Source organism: Ictidomys tridecemlineatus, chromosome 6 (assembly GCF_052094955.1).
Source record: "Ictidomys tridecemlineatus isolate mIctTri1 chromosome 6, mIctTri1.hap1, whole genome shotgun sequence".
In the NCBI taxonomy this organism is placed as follows: Eukaryota; Metazoa; Chordata; class Mammalia; order Rodentia; family Sciuridae; genus Ictidomys; species Ictidomys tridecemlineatus.
Window position 1 is genome coordinate 159035756 of NC_135482.1, and position 21673 is coordinate 159057428.

Sequence of the window (21673 nt, forward strand, 5' to 3'; positions counted from 1 at the left end):
GTGATGATTCAGCAGATTGGTCATTTAGCAAATTGATTTCTATATGAATTGGCTTTCAACTCATTATTTGCATTGAAACAACTACTTCTGGGTGTTTTTATAAACTTTTTTATAGTTTAGCACTAGTTTGGTCCTATGTATCACGTGTACAGATTATACTAAACCAGACCACCAGTAGCACTCTTGCAACAACTAATATGAAGATTCATTTCTTTTATCTTCATAAATTTGAGCACTTGGATTATTTACATTGATTATAATACTCCACTAGTTCAATGTATTCCCATATCTATCAATGTTTAACTAATATAGGAAATCAGTACATTGAAACCTGCTGTCTTTGTTTCTTTATTTTTATTTGCTTTTTGTTAACTTTTATACAAAAGTTTTTCTCATTAATATAAATCATTTTTCTCAGTAATAGCCTTAGATAAAGTAATAGGGCCTTTCCCATTCTGTTCTTTCTCACATCAGCATGCATTTACTTCAGACTTTGCATTTACTTTGAACTTTGTTTACTCCAGTTCTTTTCCAAGTCTTCAGACCTTCCCCTTCCAGCTGTAATTATTAACCTGTTGCCCCCCCCTCATTTTATTACCTTATAAATTAGCAGAGAAAGACATGGATTCAAGAACAGGAAGGAAAAACATCAAGTTTTTATAGTCAGCTTTTTGACATTTAGACGAACATCATTATACTTACATTACACATATGGTTTCATATCCTAAAATTAACTGTTTTCCACTTCTCCTTTGGGTTGGCATCCTCTCTTACATTGATACCAGGAATGATCTACACCAGAGAGTCTCATCCAGTGAATCACCTGTCTCAGAATATGGGTGGTAAAGCACACATTTCTGCCCCCAGTTAGCAGTTTTGATTCACTGAATCTAAAATGAGACTCAGGAATCCGTAAATCTTTTCAGCCAGTCAGGGATGGAAACCATAGTCTTCAAATGTTTTTGTTAGGTGACCCCTAAAAGAAATTTGAAAAACATATATTTTTACTTGACATCTGAAATATTTAATTATAAGTTTTAATAGTTACCAAAGATATAATTTATAGCATATTATCTTACTATTAAATTTTTCAAATAGAATCTTAAATACCATAGCAATTCCATATCTAGTATAATCCATTAAAAGATATCTGTGAACAAGCTCTTCCTTAACAATTTTATTTCTCCTTTTTTTTAAGTTCAGTTTCATTTCTCTTCTGCTACAGAATTCCACGTCTTAGTAGAATTTACTTCTGCACTTGAAACTCATATTTTACAACTATTTTGGTAAATCATGTTTCTATACAACAAAAATATGCACATAAATTGAAATTGAAAAGATTTTAAATTTCCTGTGTCTAACTTTAAATGTTAACATTAAATGTGTTAACATTAATGTTAATTTCTAAATTAAGTTGTAATTTCAGTTGATAAAACCATGTAAATGACTAAGCATAGAAATACACCTATAATCACAGCTGCTTGGAAGGCTGAGACACAAAGAGTGCAAGTTTGAGGCCAGCCTGAACAATTTAGCAGGACCCTGTCTCAAAATAAAAGAGGTATAACTCAATGGAAGAGCACTTGCCTAGCATGCGCAAGGGCCTGGGTTTAGTTCTCAGTACTGTTTAAAAAAAAAAAAAAAATCTAAATACATTATTCATTTTGATAAATAGTAACATAAAAAGTAAAATGTAGCCATGATACACGCCTGTAATCCCAGCAACTCAGGAGACTGAGGCAGGAGGATCACAAATTTGAGGCCAGCCTCAGCAATTTAGCAAGGCCCTAAGCAATTTAGCAAGACCCTGTCTCAAAATAAGAAATTAAAAAGGCTGGGAATGTAGCTCAATGATAAAGCACCTTGAATTCAATCTCTAGTTCCAAAAAAAAAAAAAAGTAAAATTTAATTTAATTGTAATTTAATCTCTTTAATGAAAGACTGTTTTTCCTGTTAGATCCTGGTCTTTGGATGAGTGTTACTTATTACTAGAATAAGGTTTTAGTCTCAATAGTGTTCTTTTGTTTGTTTGATTAATAGTTAAGAAATCAAGTTTATAAAAAGAAGAAAATGGAAATGATATATTCAGTGATATATTCAATTCTTGTATCAATTTATGTGTTCTTAAACCTCATATTGACCTATAAATAAAATTACTAATGATCTCTCAACTATCAGCTCATTAAGACTTTTTTTCATATTGGTCCCATAAATTTGTCCTTTCATTTTTTCTTTACATATCTATATGCCGCAGTCTGGCTGGGCACAAAATCACGAGTCACCACACACCTTTTAGATTCAAACAGCAATTCTTTATTGTGGAACTCTCACCAGCACTCTACACACAGGTTCTGGGGAAATCCAGGTTCTCACAAAATCCATGGTTCTGGGCAAAATTCACACCTCCACTATCCCAAAAATACTCTCTGAATCCCAGGAGAACTCAATGGGAACTCAAGGAGCGGGCATGCCTGAGGCAGGAGGATACACCCTATTCCCAGCAGGATACACCTTAAACCTGGAACCGCCCTAATTCAGTAGGATCCTCCCTAAACCCGGATCCACCCTGGTCCTTGAGCAGGGTCACCTTTCTCAAACATACATGCAATGTCACTTCAAATGTCCATTTCCACGAGTCCTTCCTCTAAGCAACATGGGGTACGCTGGCAAGGAAATTTCGATGCGTCATTCCTACTTGGCAATGGCTCTCAGCATCTCCCCGCTTCTGATTAATTAAACAACAAGCAATGTGGCTTAAGGACCGTGCCTGGTAGGTTGTCCAATTCAACATATGGTTCTTACCCTTCATGGGAAAACTGACCTCTAGGCGTCAGCCTCCTGTCTTAGATTGATACCACTGCAATTGGATCATACCCGTCACTGACTACCGGTCCAGCATACAGCCATACTTGTGGATAGGCCTATGCACCAGTGGGGAGGCGTGAGGTTCTTGCCTCACCTCTGTTGGACCCCAAATTTGGCCTTGGTGCCAGTGGAGGGGGTGAGGTTCCTTGCCTCACCTCTGTTGACCCCCAGATTTTAGACCATCACTAGCAGAAGGGAGGAGGATACAGAAATGCCACGACACCAAGCCAGTTGATGGCTCCTTTGGAAAAATTGCATCACTCAGCATCTATACATCAGGAATAATAACATTTAGTTTTTAGAGATAGTAAAGATTATAGTAGAGTAAATGCAGTAAATCCAACACAGCATTTATTGACTGATTCTCATACCTGACACTATATTAAATCCTTTATATTCATCAGATCATTTAACTCCTACCTCACCCAAATATTTACAAATTATTACCTTGACTGCTGCCATCTTACAATTGAGAATATGAGGCTTCACTTACTTGCTAAAGGTTACCATTGCTGAAAACAGCAGCACTGTCCTTGCAATTTTAATTTTTCTAATTTGAAATTTAGTTCTTAACTGTTTCTCCATGCTGTATGTATTGATTGCCTTTTTTTTTCTTAGCAAAATTTAATGATTTTCTTTTAGCCTCCTTTGGTTTTGTTGAAAATAAAGAATTAGAAAGCATTTGATATGTATTATCTTCACAGAAGTGATCTTGGATTTGGAAAAACCTGTCTGTGTTTGTAAAAAACCCTCCTTAATGTGTGCTGTTGCTGTCTATTTTGTTTCATGATGATATTCTGTCAATAATTTACACAAGCTAGGTTTTGATCACTGCTCTCCTGTTTCCCCAGGAGTCAAAAAGATCAGAATCTCTTATGGACATTCATCATAAAAAATTAAAAAGTAAGGCTGCTGATAATAAAAATAAGCCCCAAGAGAGAATACCATTTGACCGTGATAAGGATCTCAAGGTTAATCGGTTTGATGAAGCTCAGAAAAAAGCCCTAATAAAGAAATCTAGAGAACTAAACACCAGATTTTCACATGGCAAAGGCAATATGTTTTTATAAGTAAGTATTTTTCAGACAAATGTATTTTCATACTGAAGAATTTGAACTTTTCTGAATACTCTGTTTTCTATAATAATTATGTGCCAAGATCTATTTCCTTTTATAATAAAGTAGATTATAAGCCTACATTATTTTATACATAAATTGTGATTTTTGAAAAGTCAGCTTTGTGGGATAAAAAGTGTGGTCTACTAAAAAATAGCCTCGCCCTCATAATAACCTAACCAGGCATTACTATCAAAAATACTAAAATAAAAGTTCCATGTATGAGAAATGGCAAAGGAAAGTCTATTTTGAAGCTTGAGTATTCAATGCTTTATTAAAGAATGAAAAAAGGGAGATTTGCTGGTAGTTTTTATGTAAAACAAGATCATAGTTATAAAATATTCATTGCTTTGGAAGGGCCTCTGTAAGTTTAATTCAGACCATTTTACATTCAGCCCAACCTGAGAAAGGTTTGAAATGGTAATTAAGAAGTTGAAAAAGACCTAAGATTGCTTCTTAAAATCTTTATGATATTTACTTTTATGAAACTTACATCAATAATCAAACGTAATTTTAATATAAAGTTAGAAATGTTTTCCAACTTACCAAATTCTCTTATTCTTACCTCAGGGGGATTTCCCTGTGCAATGAAGAAAAGTTGAAGAATACTCTTTTATCTGTCTCTTCATCTTTAGACCTTGGTCTTGGGCTTCTTAAGATTAGAGATTACTTTAACCTCAAAAAAATCATACAAGTTTACCTTTTTTTGTGTCCTTGAGGTCATGTGGAATCATAAAATCAGTGTTTCTTATGTAGAATAGAATACTCTATGTGCCTTTGGCTTCCAAGGAAGCCTGGGCTTTTCTTCATAATTAATTATTTTCCCTACTCCCCGCAACTGCTTTTACCACTCCTCAATTTTTGTGATGTGATACAAGTTCCCTCTAAGATCTGCTCAGGACTGTTTGTTGAAAATTTACCACAGCCTGGACCTTTTTGACAAATATATTTGCCTGTCCTGGAGTGAATGTGTCAGGTACTTGGCAGTAAGTTCATGAATTTGGAATTGGTTGGTTTTCCCTCCAAATGCAGCTAGTGAATACACAGTTACTAGAAAATAGAAAGGGTATGGATTTTGTCCCTTTTGTTACCAGTTTGCTTGTTCTGGCACTCAGGGTTTTTATCTGTTGTTTGGAGTTTTTGGCTTTTTTGTTTTTAAGCCAGAAAGTGAGTACTCTAGGTTATCTTGTGTACTAAGGAAAATATATTTTGATTTTTAAGTTTTTATAACAAATATTTCTGAGGGAAACAATCTGAGGGTGGTAATGCTGACAACTGTTTATCAGTGTGAAGTCTGTAAAACTCTTCTCCATGATCTCACCAAAGAGTGTCTTGGAACTTTGCTTTGGGATGATCTTATTTTTTCCCATTAATATATTTAACAGTTTGTGGTAAATTTATTGGAACTGGATCTTTTATATCAATCATGTATAACTTTTATTTAAAAACCAAACTAATAATCACAGTACAAAAATGAAAAATCTATGATCATAACCCACTATATTGGGAAGATAAGTTTGTAATGCTTTATATACAGCCTCTTAAAACAATAAACAGAAACTTCTAAATAGTTAAATGGAGCCTAAATGCAAATCCTAGTTCTGCTACTCCTGTGTGATGGAGTGCAGGGGTTTTTGGTTTTTTTGTTGGTTTTTTTTTTTTTTTTTTTTTGCAGGGGTATCAGGCATTGAACTCTGGCACTTGACCAGGAGCCACATCCCCAGCCCTATTTTGTATTTTTACAAATGGGTCTCACTGAATTGCTCAGCACCTTGCTTTTGCTGAGGCTGACTTTGAACGCATGATCCTCCAGTCTCAGCCTCCCCAGCCACTGGGATTATAGGTGTGCACCACTGCACCCAGCTGAAGCATAGGTTTTAAAGATAAGGATTCTGATTCCCAGTTCATGTAAGCTTTATGAAAATCAAGTCAACTGTTAAAGTAGCAAGCAGTACATGGGCTAGGGTTATAGATCAGTTGGTAGAACATTTGCCTAGCAAGTATGAGACACCAGGTTCCATCCTCAGCACTGCATAAAAATAAAATAAAGGTATTATATTCATCTATATAAAAATATTTTTTAAAAGTAGCAGTACATGATATTTTTTATAATATCAATGTAAACAGTGTCTTACTAAAGGGACATTACATTAAAAAGTTAAATTTTTCTTCTAAGTAAATTGTAAAGGCTTCTCATTGTAAGCAGAATTGGACAGAGCTACCTTTTGACTAAAAGCATTCTTTTCAGTGGCTAGTCTTTTCTGAACACAAAACTTCATACAAGAGTGTCTATTTCATTCATTTAATTCTGTTTTTTTTCCAATGGGGGGGAAGATTTTCTCTTTCTACATCCTCACATATTTTTGTGAAATTTGGTATTTCTTAAAGTAAAAATGTCATCTTTGGATACTCAACTGAGAGGGATAGGAATATTTCTGTGTTATAATGTTTGCTTTCTCCCCTAAACTTCAGAGTGTCTGTGACCTTCTGTTCCAAAGGACAGAACCTCTCCTTTCTAAATACTTGCAGTAGGTTCTACCACACTGGCACCCCTGGAGCTAATGTTCTTTCCTTTCCTGTCACCCTGAGGATAATTTTAACAAAACGTGAAGCCACTTCCAAAGATTTTGGTTTGGTTTGGTTTGGTTTGGTTGTTTGTTTATTAGTTCTAACCAGTTATATATGACAGTATTTCTACTGCTCTTCTATTCATTGAACACAAATGGAGCAGAATTTGTCTTGTTTTGTTTTTTGCCCCAATACAACATTGACCATTAAAGAACAAAGTAGTTATGTGCACGGAATGGAAAGATGTACTTCATTTCATCCCCTCCCCTCTTCCTAAGCTGCAAACTGCCTGTTTGAATCAAGTCTTCTATCCAACTGCTGACATTTTCAAATTAGTTTTAAATTCCCTACATTTCTTGGTCAAGTTTTATAGGCCTCTTACCCCTTTTGAAGAAGAAGAAAAGAGCAACACTATCATTTAGGTTCAGTGTGTCTAAAATTATGTGATTTTATCCAGCTCTCTAAGTTGTCATCTCAGATAGATGTAGATGCTTCAAATAGTGACCACATTCCTGGTAAGTAACTGGTGGGGTTATTGGGTTTCACAGGTGGGACAAAAGGGATGGGGAAACAAAAAGTGAGAGATGATGCCTATACCCATTACACTTTTTGTATAGGGCAAAACACAGTAAATTAGGTCCTGCTCTGAAAGCAAAGTCTTACTAATAATTTTTAATTTTATTTAGATGTAGCAACACTGGACATTTAATGATTCTTTGAATTAATGATTTTTTAGAAATGAAGTTGAGATTTACATAGTACTAAGGCTTGCATGCTCCATAATTAATTAACAGTGGTTACATACATTCTTAATTCCAAAACATTATCCTAAATGTAGGATCATGAGGAATAGCTTTTTAAACTAGTTACAAGAGGTTCTTATCACTTTTGTTTTCACTTTTTTCATGATAATGTAATTATTATTTTAAAAAGTTCTCCATTGAGATACCTAAGAGGAAGAATAAACGTGGAGGAAAGTGGCTAGAGATAGTGCCCAAGTGACAACAGCCAAGTATTCTATTTCAGAATGTTAGTTTATTTTATTTTGGCTTTTGATGCCATCATGAGATTTAAGTCTGCAGCACACAAACTAATGCTGTTATAGAAGAGGTATATTTTTTTTGCAGCCTATTGTTTAATAGGGACTGAGGAGGTAGCTCAGTACTAAAGCACATGTGAAGCCTTGGGCTTAATCCCCAATGCCAAAAAAAAAAAAAATATTTATGACTATGGGATGTATAGGATTAAAAAGCTGTTCACTGCCCCTTTTATTCTTTTCATTTTAAGCATGACAATTAAAAGACTGTTTTTAGGGGAAAAAAAAGAATTCCTGAATTGTAATTTTTTATGTATAAATAAAGTTTCATCTAAATCTGAGAAGTTGTCTTTATTTTGTTTTAATACTATTAGCTTTTCTGAAGCAGGCAATATTGGTAAAAAGAATATTCTATAAAGTCTTATTCTGGCCAATCAGAATATTATAAGCAGTTAGGAACGTAAGAAAGATAAATGAAATCCTCTTAATAGCACCATGATACAAGAGGTACTTGTACTGAGTGGTAACAATTCCATTGTTCATCATGTCACAGGATATGTAACAGAGAGTGAGTTTTTTCAGGATTGATTGCCTTTTAGTGGTTTGTTTTGTTTTGTTTGATTTCTCTACTTCCCAACTCGGAAGTGACCAAAAAAGATCTTTTGCAATATGAAAAATGATAGGAATATGATCATGTAAGGTCAAAGAAAGGAAGGCTTTAGAGGAAGTGTTCAGTTGCACCGGGCCGGAGGAGCAGGGCTGGAAGAGCTCGGCTAGGCAGAGGGTACGCTGTGTCCGCGGAAGTCCCAGAGGTGGCCTCGGTGGAGGAGCAGAAGGGAATGGAAGATAAAGTGACTAGTCCAGAGAAAGCTGAAGAAGCCAAATTAAAAGCAAGGTATCCTCACCTGGGACAAAAGCCTGGAGGTTCCGATTTTTTAAGGAAACAATTGCAGAAAGGGCAAAAATATTTTGATTCTGGGGATTACAACATGGCAAAAGCAAAGATGAAGAACAAGCAACTTCCTACTACATCCCCGGATAAGACAGACGTCACTGGTGACCATATTCCCACTCCGCAGGACCTTCCTCAATGGAAACCATCCCTTGTTGCTAGCAAGCTGGCTGGCTGATTAAAAGAGCTGACCTGCATTAATTTTCTAATTCCCATTATTTCTCCTCATATGTTACTTATCTACTTTTTATTGCTTTCATTCACTAAGTCATTTAAAGGAGACTGACGGCTTTGCAGGTAGTGATAGTATGTGCTGCTATTGTAAAGGAATATACATGTGTAGAGGTTTTGATTAGTTTTAACATGCACTGATGAAAAGGACATTTTAGAGTAACATAAGTAATCTACTTGAAAATATTTGTATATATTACCTAAATCCTAATATAGGTTCCAACAAGTAATAAGCAAATTTACAATTTTAATGTTTTGCCTTCCTCGCTTATCTTAATTATAGCTGTGTATGTTACTCTTATTTAATGTAACCTCTGTATTGATTTCTTCTGGAATTTTCTTCTGGATTTTGTCAAACAGAAGTTTAAGATTACAAATTTGAAGAAAGATCACAAATTCAAATGAAAATAGGAGGGGCTTTGAAAGATTTGTATAACTGTGCTTGAACTTGAATGGCCTTAAGCCTATTTCAGCTTTAACAATGGAATTTTCTTGGGCAATATTTGCCCATTGCTGAGAGCCATTGCCAAGTAGGAATGACGAATTGAAATTTCCTTGCCGGTGTACCCCATGTTGCTTAGAGGAAGGACTCCTGGAAATGGTCATTTGAAGTGACATTGCATGTATGTTTGAGAAAGGTGACCCTGCTCAAGGACCAGGGTGGATCCGGGTTTAAGGAGGATCCTACTGGATTAGGGCAGATCAGGTTTTAGGGAGTATCCCGCTCCTTGGGTTTAGAACAATCTGGGTTTAGGGTGGTTCCAGGTTTAAGGTTATTCCTGCTGGGAATAGGGCGTATCCTGCTGCCTGAGTTCCCAGTTGAGTTCTCCTGGAATTGAGAAAGTATTTGGGATTCAAAGCCTGGTGGAGTACGTGAATTTTGTGGCAGAACGTGAATTTCCCCAGAACCTGTTTGTAGAGGGCCTGTGTGAGTTCAGGAATTAAGAGTTGCTATTTGAATCTACAAGGTGTGTGGTGGCTCGTGATTCTGTGCCCAGCCAGACTGCGGCATTTGGTGGTCCATAAGCGGAATGTCTGAAACTTGGAGGTAAGTGAAATTGCTCGCCCCTGAGGGAAGGCGAGAGAATGGGTGACCATTTCAAAAAACAATGTGTTCTTGTTTTTATTTATTTTGTTTTTATTTCAAGTTGCCTGTCCCTAGAAATTTCTCAGGCAAACTAGGAAAAATGGTTGGCTCAAGGTTTGAAGTTTGTCAGCCCTGAGGAAGAGAAAATTGATAGAATGATTTTTTTATTCCGTTTTTGTTTCATTCAGTTTCAGTTTTGTTTTGTGTTATTTTATTGGGTTGTGTTATCTTTATAGTAGATTAGAAATTAGTAAAAAACAAATTAGTAAAAAACAATTTAGTTAAGTAAATTGTTAGAGGTTCTTAGACCATGGAGACATGAAGATATAAACACATATATTAAATTATGTAGAGATATTAATGAACAAGGGCAAGTCTTGGCAGCTGCAGTACAACAGGCTTTAGATGCCAGGCCAAAAACATGCTATAATTGTGAACAAACAGGACATTTTAAAAGGAGTTGCCCCGTAGGAGGAGGGTTTAACAAAACTAGATATCAAAGGAACAGAATACCGGGTATTTGCCCAAGATGCCGTAGAGAGAGACATTGGGCTAATGAATGCCGTTCTCAAACCACCATAGAGGGTACTCCCTTATCAAAAAAAGGACAAGGACCAGGTATTTACCCACAATATCATGGAGAAAGGCATCAGGCTCCATTGCCAAAAAATGGACTGGGGGGCCCAATGCTCCGGGGCCCACAACCACAAATATATGGGGCAGTGGAGGAACCCAGCAACACCATCAGGGTAGTGCCCAGAACACATTGTCCATTAAATCCCTCATCAGACAAACCCGAGGGAGCGCAGAGTTGGACATCTGCGCCTCTGCCAGAGCAGTACTAACTCCAGAGATGGGAGTTCAAATCATTCCCACAGGAGTAAAAGGACCTCTTCCCCAAGGAACAGTAGGCTTATTATTGGGACATAGTTCATCTACATTAAAAGGACTTATGATAAGTCCTGGGGTAATTGATCCCGATTATGTAGGTGAAATAAAAATTATAGCTAGTTATCCAAGAGGTATATCAGTAATTTCACCTGGAGATAGAATAGCACAGTTGTTAATAATACCCAGCCTACATAATAAATTCTCTAGTCATAGTATAGAAAGAGGTTCCAGGGGATTAGGCTCCACAGGTGTAGATTGGGCTATGCTGTCTTTAAATTTAGATTGTCGCCCAATGCTAAAACTAAATATTCAAGGACATGAGTTTAATGGGCTACTGGACACAGGTGCTGACCTTAGCATCATATCTCGTCAAGAATGGCCAAAACATTGGCCGTTACAACAAGCCACTCAAACGCTTCGAGGCCTAGGAGTGGCGACTAATCCCCATAGAAGTGCAATGATATTAGATTGGAAGGGTCCTGAAGGATATGAAGGAACTATACAGCCATATGTATTGGATCATCTCTCTATAAATTTATGGGGACGAGATGTCCTAGATCAACTAGGTTTGATGTTAACAAATAACATCAATCCTAATGTGCCCACTACTAGGGCTAGACAAGGTTTTAGGAAAGAAAAAAGATTAGGAGAACAAGAACAAGGTATGGCAGCACCAATTCAAATAGATCAAGGAACAGACAGACATGGGTTGGATTTTCAGAAAGGGCCACTGAGACAATCAAAATTCCTTGGAAATCAGAAAGACCAGTGTGGGTTCCTCAGTGGCCCCTGACTAAAGAAAAGATACAAGTAGCCCATGATCTGGTCAAACAACAATTAGCGGAAGGACATATACAACCTTCCGTATCTCCCCATAATACTCCCATTTTTGTCATCAAAAAGAAATCTGGTAAATGGAGATTATTGCAAGATTTAAGAGCCATTAATAATGAGATGGTTATTATGGGACCTGCTCAATTAGGGTTTCCTCAATTGTCTGCTTTACCAAAAACCTGGCATGTTTTAGCTATAGATATTAAAGATTGGTTTTTTTTTTCGATTCCAATTCATCCCGAGGATAGTCCACGTTTTGCATTTACTATCCCTGCACTAAATCATGAAGGTCCTGATCAGAGATATGAATGGAAAGTACTCCCTCAAGGGATAGCTAACAGTCCAACTATGTATCAAATCTATGTTACCAAAGCAATCCAGCCACTTAGAAATAAAAATCCTGAACTACAAATATTTCACTATATGGATGATGTATTATTAGCACATAAAGATAAAAACACATTGCTGGAATGTTATGCCACACTTACAAACTTATTAAAAAATTATAATCTAGAGATAGGAATAGATAAAGTACAATTAAATTTTCCAATTAATTATTTAGGAGTTCTATTATCCTCAACCATGGTCCGTCCACCAAAAATTCAAATACGAGTAGATCAACTCAACACTTAACGACTTTCAAAAGTTATTAGGAGACATAAATTGGATAAGGCCTTATCTAGGCATACCAATAGGAGAGTTGGGACCTTATTTGATATTCTAAAAGGTCCATCAGATCCAAATTCACCCCGCATGTTAACTCCTAAAGCTAGAAAGGCATTAAAAATTACTGAAACATATATGGAAAATATGCATTTGGATAGAATTGATATAAGTTTGCCTTTATTATTTATTGTACTACCAACAAAAAATATCCTTACAGGAGTATTTTGGCAAGAAGGTCCATTATTGTGGATACATTTATCTTATTCTCCTAACACTATTCTTACTAGGTATCTGAGGCTGTAGGACAACTAATACTCAAAGGAATAAGAGCAGCAAAGGGAGTGTTTGGAATTTCTCCCAATAAAATTATTACTCCATATACTATGGATCAAATTGATGGGTTAGCTAATGAGTTAAATACTTGGGCAATAATCATGTGTAAATCTAATGTTTCATTTGATAATCATTTACCATCTAATCCTTTGTTGTCTTTTTGGTCTAAGCATCCTGTAGTTTTTCCTAAAATGACAAGAAAAACACCTCTCATGAATGCTCCAAATATATTCACTGATGGGTCTAATAATGGTACAGCAGCAGTAGTTACCCCTGATCAAACTTTTACATTTTTAGTACCCAAACAATCAGCTCAAAAGGTAGAGCTTAATGCAGTATTACAGGCTTTTGTGATGTTCAAAGATTCTGTATTTAATTTATTTTCTGATAGTCAATATATAGTTAATGCTGTTGTATCCCTTGAAGATGCTGGTAGAATCCTACCTTCCTCTACTGTTTTCTCTTTGTTTTCCACTATACAAGGTCTAATCTGGGACAGAAAAGATCCATTCTTTTTAGGACATATTAGGGCACATACAGGATTGCCTGGAAGTTTGGGCAATGATTTAGCAGATAAAACTACACATGACATACATATTTTCTCTATACTAGAAGAAGCTACAAATTTTCATAAAAGGTTTCATGTTAATGCTAATACTTTACAAAAGCATTTTAAAATAACTAAGGAACAAGCCAGACATATAATAAAACAATGTCAAAATTGTGTGACCTTTTTACCACAAGTTAATCTTGGAGTCAACCCTAGAGGATTGATACCTAACCATATTTGGCAGATGGACGTCACACACTTGCCAGGATTTGGAAAATTAAAATATTTACATGTTTCAGTTGATACTTCTGGATTTTTGATGGGCTCCCTTCATGCCAAAGAAAAAACTAAAGATGTTATAGCTCATTGCTTACAAAATTTTGCCACTGAGGGCATTCCTAAACAGTTAAAAACAGATAATGGTCCTGGTTATACCTCTACCTCTTTTAAACAATTTTTCTCATCATTTGGTATTACTCATATAACAGGAATCCCATACAATCCACAGGGACAAGGCATAGTTGAAAGAGCTCATCAAACTATTAAAATATCCTTATTAAAGTAAAAAGAGGGAATTGGAAAGGGGTGTATATCCCCCAAAGATAAACTTAAAATAACCCTTTTTACTCTAAACTTTCTAAATTTGGATTCATCAGGACTTAGTGCTGCGGAAAGACATATGTAGCCAAAAAATGTACATAAGCCTAAGGTACTTTGGAAAGATTCTAACAGGACAATGGAAAGGTCCTGACCCAGTGATTGTCTGGAGTCGGGGTTCTGTTTGTGTTTTTCCACAGGGAGAACAGCAGCCGATTTGGATTTCAGAGAGATTAACTAAAACAATTTCTACAGAAAAAGAAGATGATTTGACTCAAATCCATAACAGCTGATATCCAGAGCTCCGGCTTGGCTATTCTTACATCTGCAACAGTGATTAACCAGGGTGCTTTTTTTCAATATCTATTTTATCATTGCATTTTTCCCACATCATAAAGTTGTATTTTATTTTTGAGCTCATACAAACCTAGGTTAATGTTTTTCTGATAAGTTTTATTTTTGACTGTGGAGTTTAAACATTGCAATGGAGATTTCACCTAATTAAAGCTACAAGGCCTTTATTATTCTTATGTGTTGTACGTTTGTGTGCACATTTGTGTTTTGTGTTGTATGTCTGTATGTGTGTATGTCCATATTTCATATATGAGGAGCACTCATGAAAAAATGGATCCGAATATTTTTTTATTCACGTGATTTAAATGGTTTAATTTAATTTATGTAAACAGCTGTTAAGGATTGTTTTTAAATGTGGTTAACAGATCTATTTGCTTACTAATTTAAATTAGGTAAACAGCTATTAAGGATTGTTTTTAAAGGAGGTTAACAGATCTGTTTGTTTACTTTCAACTTTCCTTTTCATTATATTTAATAATTCTTTTCAGGATAATGTCTCTTTAGCATCTTTGCCAGAATTCCCATCTCCATCCCAGTGCCAGTGAAGACTAAGATAAAACCAAACTACAGTTTCTGTGATAGCTATCACAGTAAACTGTATAAACTGATGCATCAATGAATATAACTCAACAAGTAATGCTCAATCAAGGACTCGATTTACTCTGGGAGGAAATGGACATATTGATAGACTCCTCTGCTTTGAACTGCTTGCAGAACTTGCCTGGACTATATATCACTTGTATGCATTGTGAACTATCGTTTGGTACAGCGAATTGTGGTAGTGCTGGCATATCTTTGCTGATGGTGTCACCAGTGATGCAATTTTTATTTCCTTGCCAGTGCACCCCATGTTAATTGTGGTAGTGCTGGCATATCTTTGCTGATGGTACCACCAGTGATGCAGTTTTTCCAAAGGAGCCATCAACTGGCTTGGTGTCGTGGCATTTCTGTATCCTCCTCCCTTCTGCTAGTGATGGTCTAAATTTGGGGGCCGGGCTGGGGATGTGGCTCAAGCGGTAGCGCGCTCGCCTGGCATGCGTGCGGCCCGGGTTCGATCTTCAGCACCACATACCAACAAAGATGTTGTGTCCGCCGAGAACTAAAAAGTAAATATTAAAAAAAAAATTCTCTCTCTCTCTCTCTCCTCTCTCACTCTCTCTTTAAAAAACCTAAATAAATAAATAAATAAATAAATTTTGGGGCCAACAGAGGTGAGTCAAGAACCTCACCCCCTCCCACTGGTGCATAGGCCTATCCACAAGTATGGCTGTATGCTGGACCAGTAGTCAGTGACGGGTATGATCCAATTGCAGTGGTATCAACCTAAGACAGGAGGCTGACGCCTAGAGGTCAGTTTTTCCCATGACGGGTAAGAACCATATGTTGAATTGGACAACCTACCAGGCACGGTCCTTAAGCCACATTGCTTGTTGTTTAATTAATCAGAAGGGGGGAGATGCTGAGAGCCATTGCCAAGTAGGAATGACGCATCGAAATTTCCTTGCCAGGGCTGGGGATGTGGCTCAAGCGGTAGTGCACTCGCCTAGGATGCGTGCAGCCCGGGTTCGATCCTCAGCACCACATACAACCAAAGATGTTGTTTCCACCGAAAAACTAAAAAAAATAAAAAATTAAAATTTCTCTGTCTCTTTCTCTCTCCTCTCTCTCTAAAAAAAAAAAAAAGAGAGATTATAAAAAAGAGAGATTTCCTTGCCAGCATACCCCATGTTGCTTAGAGGAAGGACTCGTGGAAATGGACATTTGAAGTGACATTGCATGTATGTTTGAGAAAGGTGACCCTGCTCAAGGACCAGGGTGGATCCGGGTTTAGGGAGGATCCTACTGGATTAGGGCGGATCAGGTTTTAGGGAGTATCCCGCTCCTTGGGTTTAGGGCGTTCCGGGTTTAGAACAATCTGGGTTTAGGGCGGTTCCAGGTTTAAGGTTATTCCTGCTGGGAATAGAGCGCCTCCTGCTGCCTGAGTTCCTGTTGAGTTCTGAGTACTAGCTGAAGCTAGTATTCTTATTTAGTTCTGTAGTGTTAAATATCTTTCATTGTTGAAGATGTGAATGATGTATGCATGTGCATGGACTGTTGAATTCTCTTTTGTGCCATTTTTGTAAATACAGTAATTTTGCATAACCTTTTAAAAAAAAGGCTTTAGGGGGCTGGGGCTGGAGCTCTGTGTTAGAGTATTTGCCTAGCATGTATGAGGCATGGAGTTCAATTCTCAGTGCCACATATAAATGAATAAAATAAAGTTCCATCAACATCTAAAAAAATTTTTTTGAAAGAAAGAAATGCTTTAACTTCTCGGATCATTTCCATATATTAGGGATTTCTTTAAGAATTTCTATTTTTTTTTTCATTCACTAAACATTTATTAAATGCCCCCATGTGTGCTTGATGCCAGGAACACACTAGTGATCTAGGCAAGTATAGTGCTTCTGGAGAGGAGATCCTTGCTGGTCACTACAGGATATTCACTGATAAGCAAAGCAGATTCCCTTCCCCATGGTTTTATATTCTAGTGGGAGAACAGAAAAAAGATCTAAATAAAGGAGATCGAGTAATTGCACATTGTGATAGGTGTTAGAAATGAAACAGAGTTGACAAGATGGTGAGAGACTAGAATAAGTAATTGAAGATGAGAATCTCATTTAGGTAGAGTGATGACAAAAGATTCTGAAGAGGTCAGGTGTCGTGGTGCACACCTGTAATCACAGTACTAGGGAGGCTGAGGCAGAAGGATTATAAATTTGAGAACAGTCTCAGCAACCTACCAAAACTTTGTTTCATAAAGAAGGCAATAAAGTAAAAATAGCTGGGGGTGGAAGTAGCTCAGTGATAATGCACTCCTGGCTTCAATCCCAGGTACCACAAAAAGAGAAAAAGAATGGCCTCTGAAGAAAAGGTATTTAGGCTGAATCCAATAAAAAGAAAAAGAAGCTAGCAGTGTGAAAAGTAACCACATTTGCAAAAACTCACAACATTCATTTTGTAGTGTTTGAAGAACTGCAGTGTGGATGGTGTATCATAAGAAGCATGGTGGCTCAGGGTTGGGCCTTGTCATTAACACTGTAAAGCTCACATAAGGGTATCTAACCCAGCCCTGGAAGGTGAATAGGAGCCTCCCAGTGGAAGGGTTTTTTTTTTTAAGATATACATGAAAATAGAGTATATTTTGTCATATCGTACATACATGGAGTATTATTTTGCATTCTTGTGATTGTACATGATGTAGAGTTTCACTGGTGGTGTATTCATATATGAAATTAGGAAAGTTATGTCCAGTTCACTCTACTGTCTTTTGTATTTCCATCCTCTCCCTTCCCTTCATTCCCCTTTTTTTTTCAGTTATACATAATAGTAGTGTGTATTTTGACAGAATATATGTACGTAGAGTGTAACTTATTCTATTTAGGTTCCCACTCTTGTGGTCATACATGATGTGGAGTTATCTTGGTCACATATATACAATTACAAGGCTAGGAAAGTTATGGCCAATTAATTCTATTCTTTCATATTCCCCTCCCCACTCCCTTCCCTTTGTTTCCTTTCCTCTAATCCAGTGGATTTCTATTATTCTCCTGCCCAATCTCCCTTGTTTGGGGTTAGCATCCACAAATCAGAGAGACTATTTGGCCTTTGGTTTTTTTGGAATTGGCCTATTACACTTAGCATGGTATTGTCCAGTTCCTTCCATTCACTGGCAAATGCTGTAATTTCATTCTTCTTTATGGCTGAGTAATATTGGAATAGACTTCTTAACTTCTAAGTTATAAATATTTTATAGGCTGGATGGTTCTGATAGATCCACCCTACTGGCTCTCTAGAATTACCCAGATATTTGATTTATATCTTATAACCACCTAGCCTAAATATTTTCTATATGTAACTCCAATGATAACTGTCCTAAGTTATCAGAATATTCATAAAATAAACTGAATATTTAACCTACAATTTCTCACAAAAACTGTAGTTATTTTAAGAATAGCTGGGGTTTTTAGAAGTTATAAATTATTCATTTCATCCTAGGCCTAATCATTGACAGTTTTGTAAATTCTTAAGACCTACATAGCACCAAATGAATTTAGCAGATAATGGTTGAGTAATCAATCTTTAGACTTCCAGGGGATAACAGAATAAAGATTTTATTCTTTAAAGATTTTTATTCTTTATTTTTATTTTACAGTCCCTTCAAGGGACTGTAAAATACAGGTAATGAGTCTTTCTGATTGTAATCTGTGAAGCACTCTATTAGAATCACCTAGGGATCTTGTTAACTGCAGAGTCCCAGGCCACTCATATTGAATGAGATTCTTTAGGATTAGAGTCAGAGAACCTCCATTTTAACCATTATTCCAGGTGATTCTTTATAAATTCCAGTTTAAGCCAATGCATTTCTATATGTTCCTACAAACAATCCCCTCTTGTTTTTGTATATTTCACTTTCCTAGGTTATTTTTTCCTAAGTACATAATCATATTATAGTTATTTTTTATAGCTATTACATAGCTACAACCACTAATACCAACCAGGCTTGCCTTGGAAGAGTGAATTGTCACCTCTGTTGCATGAACTAGTTCCTAAAAGCCTTCATTCTTCAAACATCTACCAAGCATTAGAGTGATCAACATTTCTGTCAAAAATTCACTTCCATTAAAATTTACCTTATCTTGGGTACCTTTTAAAATAGAGAAGTCCCCTAAAAAATAGTTAGGTTAAAAGGTCCTGTTGCCTGGCTGCTTTGGGGACTAACTGAATATCCAGAAATTGCAAAACATTGAAAGGACACAGTGGGCAAAATGGAAGATAAACTCCAAAGGGTGGTCTCTTCCATTTGACTATTTGGGGGGTGTGGGGAATTGCTGAGAGCCATTGCCAAGTAGGAATGACGCATGACATGACCCAGGTAATTTGCAGTGACATAGCATGTAAGGTGACCTTGCTCAAGGACCAGGGTGGATCTGGGATCAGGATTTAGGGTGCTCCTTGGGTTTAGGGCGGTTCCTGGTTTAAGGTGTGGGAATAGGGCGTATCCTGCTGCCTCCAGGCACCCGCTCCTTGAGTTCCCGTTGAGTTCTCACCTGGATTGAGAGAGTATTTGGGATGCAGAGCCCAGTGGAAGCAGGGATTTTGCCCAGAACCTGTGTGTAGAGTGCCGATAACAGTTCGAGAATAAAGAGTTGCTGTTTGAATCTACAAGGTGTGAGTGGCTCGTGATTTTGTGCCCAGCCAGACTGCGGCAGGGAACAATTTGCTAATGTTACTAGCACACTTTGAGATCTTTTTTTTAAGCATTCTTATTTTTTTTAATCTTTATTTATTTATTTTTATCTGGCGCTGAGGGTCGAACCCAGTGCCTCACACAAGCTAGGCAAGTGCTCTACCACTGAGCCACAACCCCAGCTCCTACACTTTGAGGTCTTTGATAACATGCATTTTGGCAACTAAGGTATTATTTATTATTTAATTAAAGAGCTTCAAAAACAATTTACTTTTTATTTTTTAAATTTTTTGTTGTTGTAGTAGAAGGACACAATACCTTTATTTTTTGTTTATTTCTTTTTATGTGGTGCTGAGGATTGAATCCAGCACCTCACACGAGCTAGGCAAGCTGTCTACTGCTGAGCTACAATCCCAAGCCCACAAGTTTACTTTTAGATGCCAGTTTCTGCATTTGCTGACAGGAAAGATAACATAAGTAAAAGGATATTAAAAAGTTGCAAAGGTACATCACATTTTGAGAACTGAAACATTTTCAAAGACCTATTCTAGAATATTGAAACATTATGTAGCTCATTTTCAAAAAGTCTTTTGCCCCTGCCCTGTGCTTTGTCTCTGAACCTATGGTGAAAAGCAGTAGTGACACAGGGGCTTCACTGCAGGGACACAGTAGTATAGTCAGTTACATCCCTGCTTCTATCACTTCTGAGCCTGCTTATACTCACCAGAGTATATCACTTTGTTTGCAGCTAACAACCCTGTCCATCATAAGAGAGTTCTTGTGGCAAATGATAGTTAAGAGTCTAAACTTAGAGACAATAGCCTGGTCAAACCTGGACCCTGTAACTATCTGTGTAATTTCTTTGTCTTTTTAATGAGGGACATAATATTCACCTCACAAAATGTTATGAGGATTACATGAGAACTAGCCCAAAATCCAACAACAAAAAAAATTTAAATTGTGGTTGTTATTGTAGTTCCCTAGACAACATCCACTCAGACCCACTGGAGTTGGACTGACTTATTTCTTAAGACCTTAGAAATTACTGTGTCAGGACTCTTGACAACAAATGATAGAAACCCAATTCAAAATTTCTGAAAGATTTTTATTCTCTTGATAGGTTTAAGGTTGGGCCCAGGTAGCTATTTTTAGTAAATTCTATATGTAATTCAGTGTATCCCAAAGTGTGAGGTCCAAATGAGGTTGGTTCAAAATTGACAAATTAAGATTTTTTGAATCAAAGGTATCAGTTGTGGCCACTGAGCTTTGATTCAAAAGATAGAGACTTATCTTTAAAAAGAAGGAAGGAAGGGAGGGAGGAAGGAAGGAAGGAAGATTTTATTCATTTATCTCAATGAACCCATAGAGTAGCCCTGGCTTTAGGTGCAACTAGATCAGAATGCTCAGAATGTGTCATCAGGGTTCCATTTCTGTCCCACAGTCTGCTTTCCTTTATGTAGACTTCTTCCTTAGGTGGACTTCCTAGATGGCAACAAACATGGGTAGAAGCACGTCTCAAGTGCCATCTTACCTGCTTGGCAACCCGATGAAAAGCTTCTCTTTCCTAATGATTCTAGCCAAAGTCCAAGAATGGATAATTCAGCTTTGGACATTTGTTCAGCCCTAAATCATGTGATTAGAAGGTACAGCAACTAATATCCCAGGCTTGTTTGTATACCCACTCATGGGGCCAAAGGGTAGGTTAAACTCTGTCTAAACCACATAGACTAAGAACTTGGCAGAGTAGTTGCCTAAATGAAAGTGGAAGTGCTACCATTGAAAACCAGGCTAACACATCCTACAAAGACACAAACATCTGATGCTTTCTATGACCCACATTTCATATTTGATTCCCACCAGTTTTCTAAAGAGAATACCAGCATTTCATTTACCAAAAATGAATGTCATCCATATAGCTGTCAGTTTACCTCGGGTTTGCCAATCTTTGTGCCTGGCCATTGTGAATCCCCTTTTCATTAGGTATCTGCTAATCCAGTTCTCATAAATCTTTATGAGGAGAGGGAGTAGGGAGGAAGCATGCACACACTCACATGCTTTAGAGGTGACATAGCCAGGGTAGGTTTTGCCCAAGAAGATGGTATTGTTTCCCAAAAGCCTTCTTATCCTATCCTTACTTCTACCAAATTTTGATATCAAGAAGTACATTTACTACAAACAAGGTTCATGAAAAATGAGGCCATCACAGTTTATTCACCACATTCTGCTGTAATTTATAAATGACAATACAACTCAAAATGATTTATTTAGCCTTTTCATCTACAAATGAGAAAGAAAAATGAAAAAAAAAATAAGGATTGCCAGTTTCAACCCAATCAATAGTAAGAAAACCTGCCTGACTTTGGC

At 36.9% G+C, this 21673-nt stretch overlaps 2 protein-coding genes across 2 annotated transcripts in view; both read left to right on the forward strand.

The window, feature by feature from the left end:
- Gpalpp1 (GPALPP motifs containing 1) overlaps positions 1-7928 on the forward strand; it is a 28836-nt gene extending 20908 nt beyond the window's left edge. Inside the window, exons 8-9 of the mRNA XM_005340361.5 lie at positions 3717-3935; positions 4551-7928. Coding sequence (XP_005340418.1) covers positions 3717-3935 — 219 coding nt within the window. The 3' untranslated portion in view covers positions 4551-7928. The remainder of the gene's footprint in view (positions 1-3716; positions 3936-4550) is intronic.
- Positions 7929-7976: 48 nt separating this feature from the next.
- LOC101976695 (cAMP-regulated phosphoprotein 19) lies at positions 7977-16380 on the forward strand. The gene has a single exon (XM_078015964.1). It carries the CDS (start codon positions 8424-8426, stop codon positions 8712-8714), a length of 291 nt encoding a protein of 96 aa, XP_077872090.1. The 5' UTR covers positions 7977-8423; the 3' UTR covers positions 8715-16380.
- The last annotated feature ends 5293 nt before the right edge of the window (positions 16381-21673 follow it).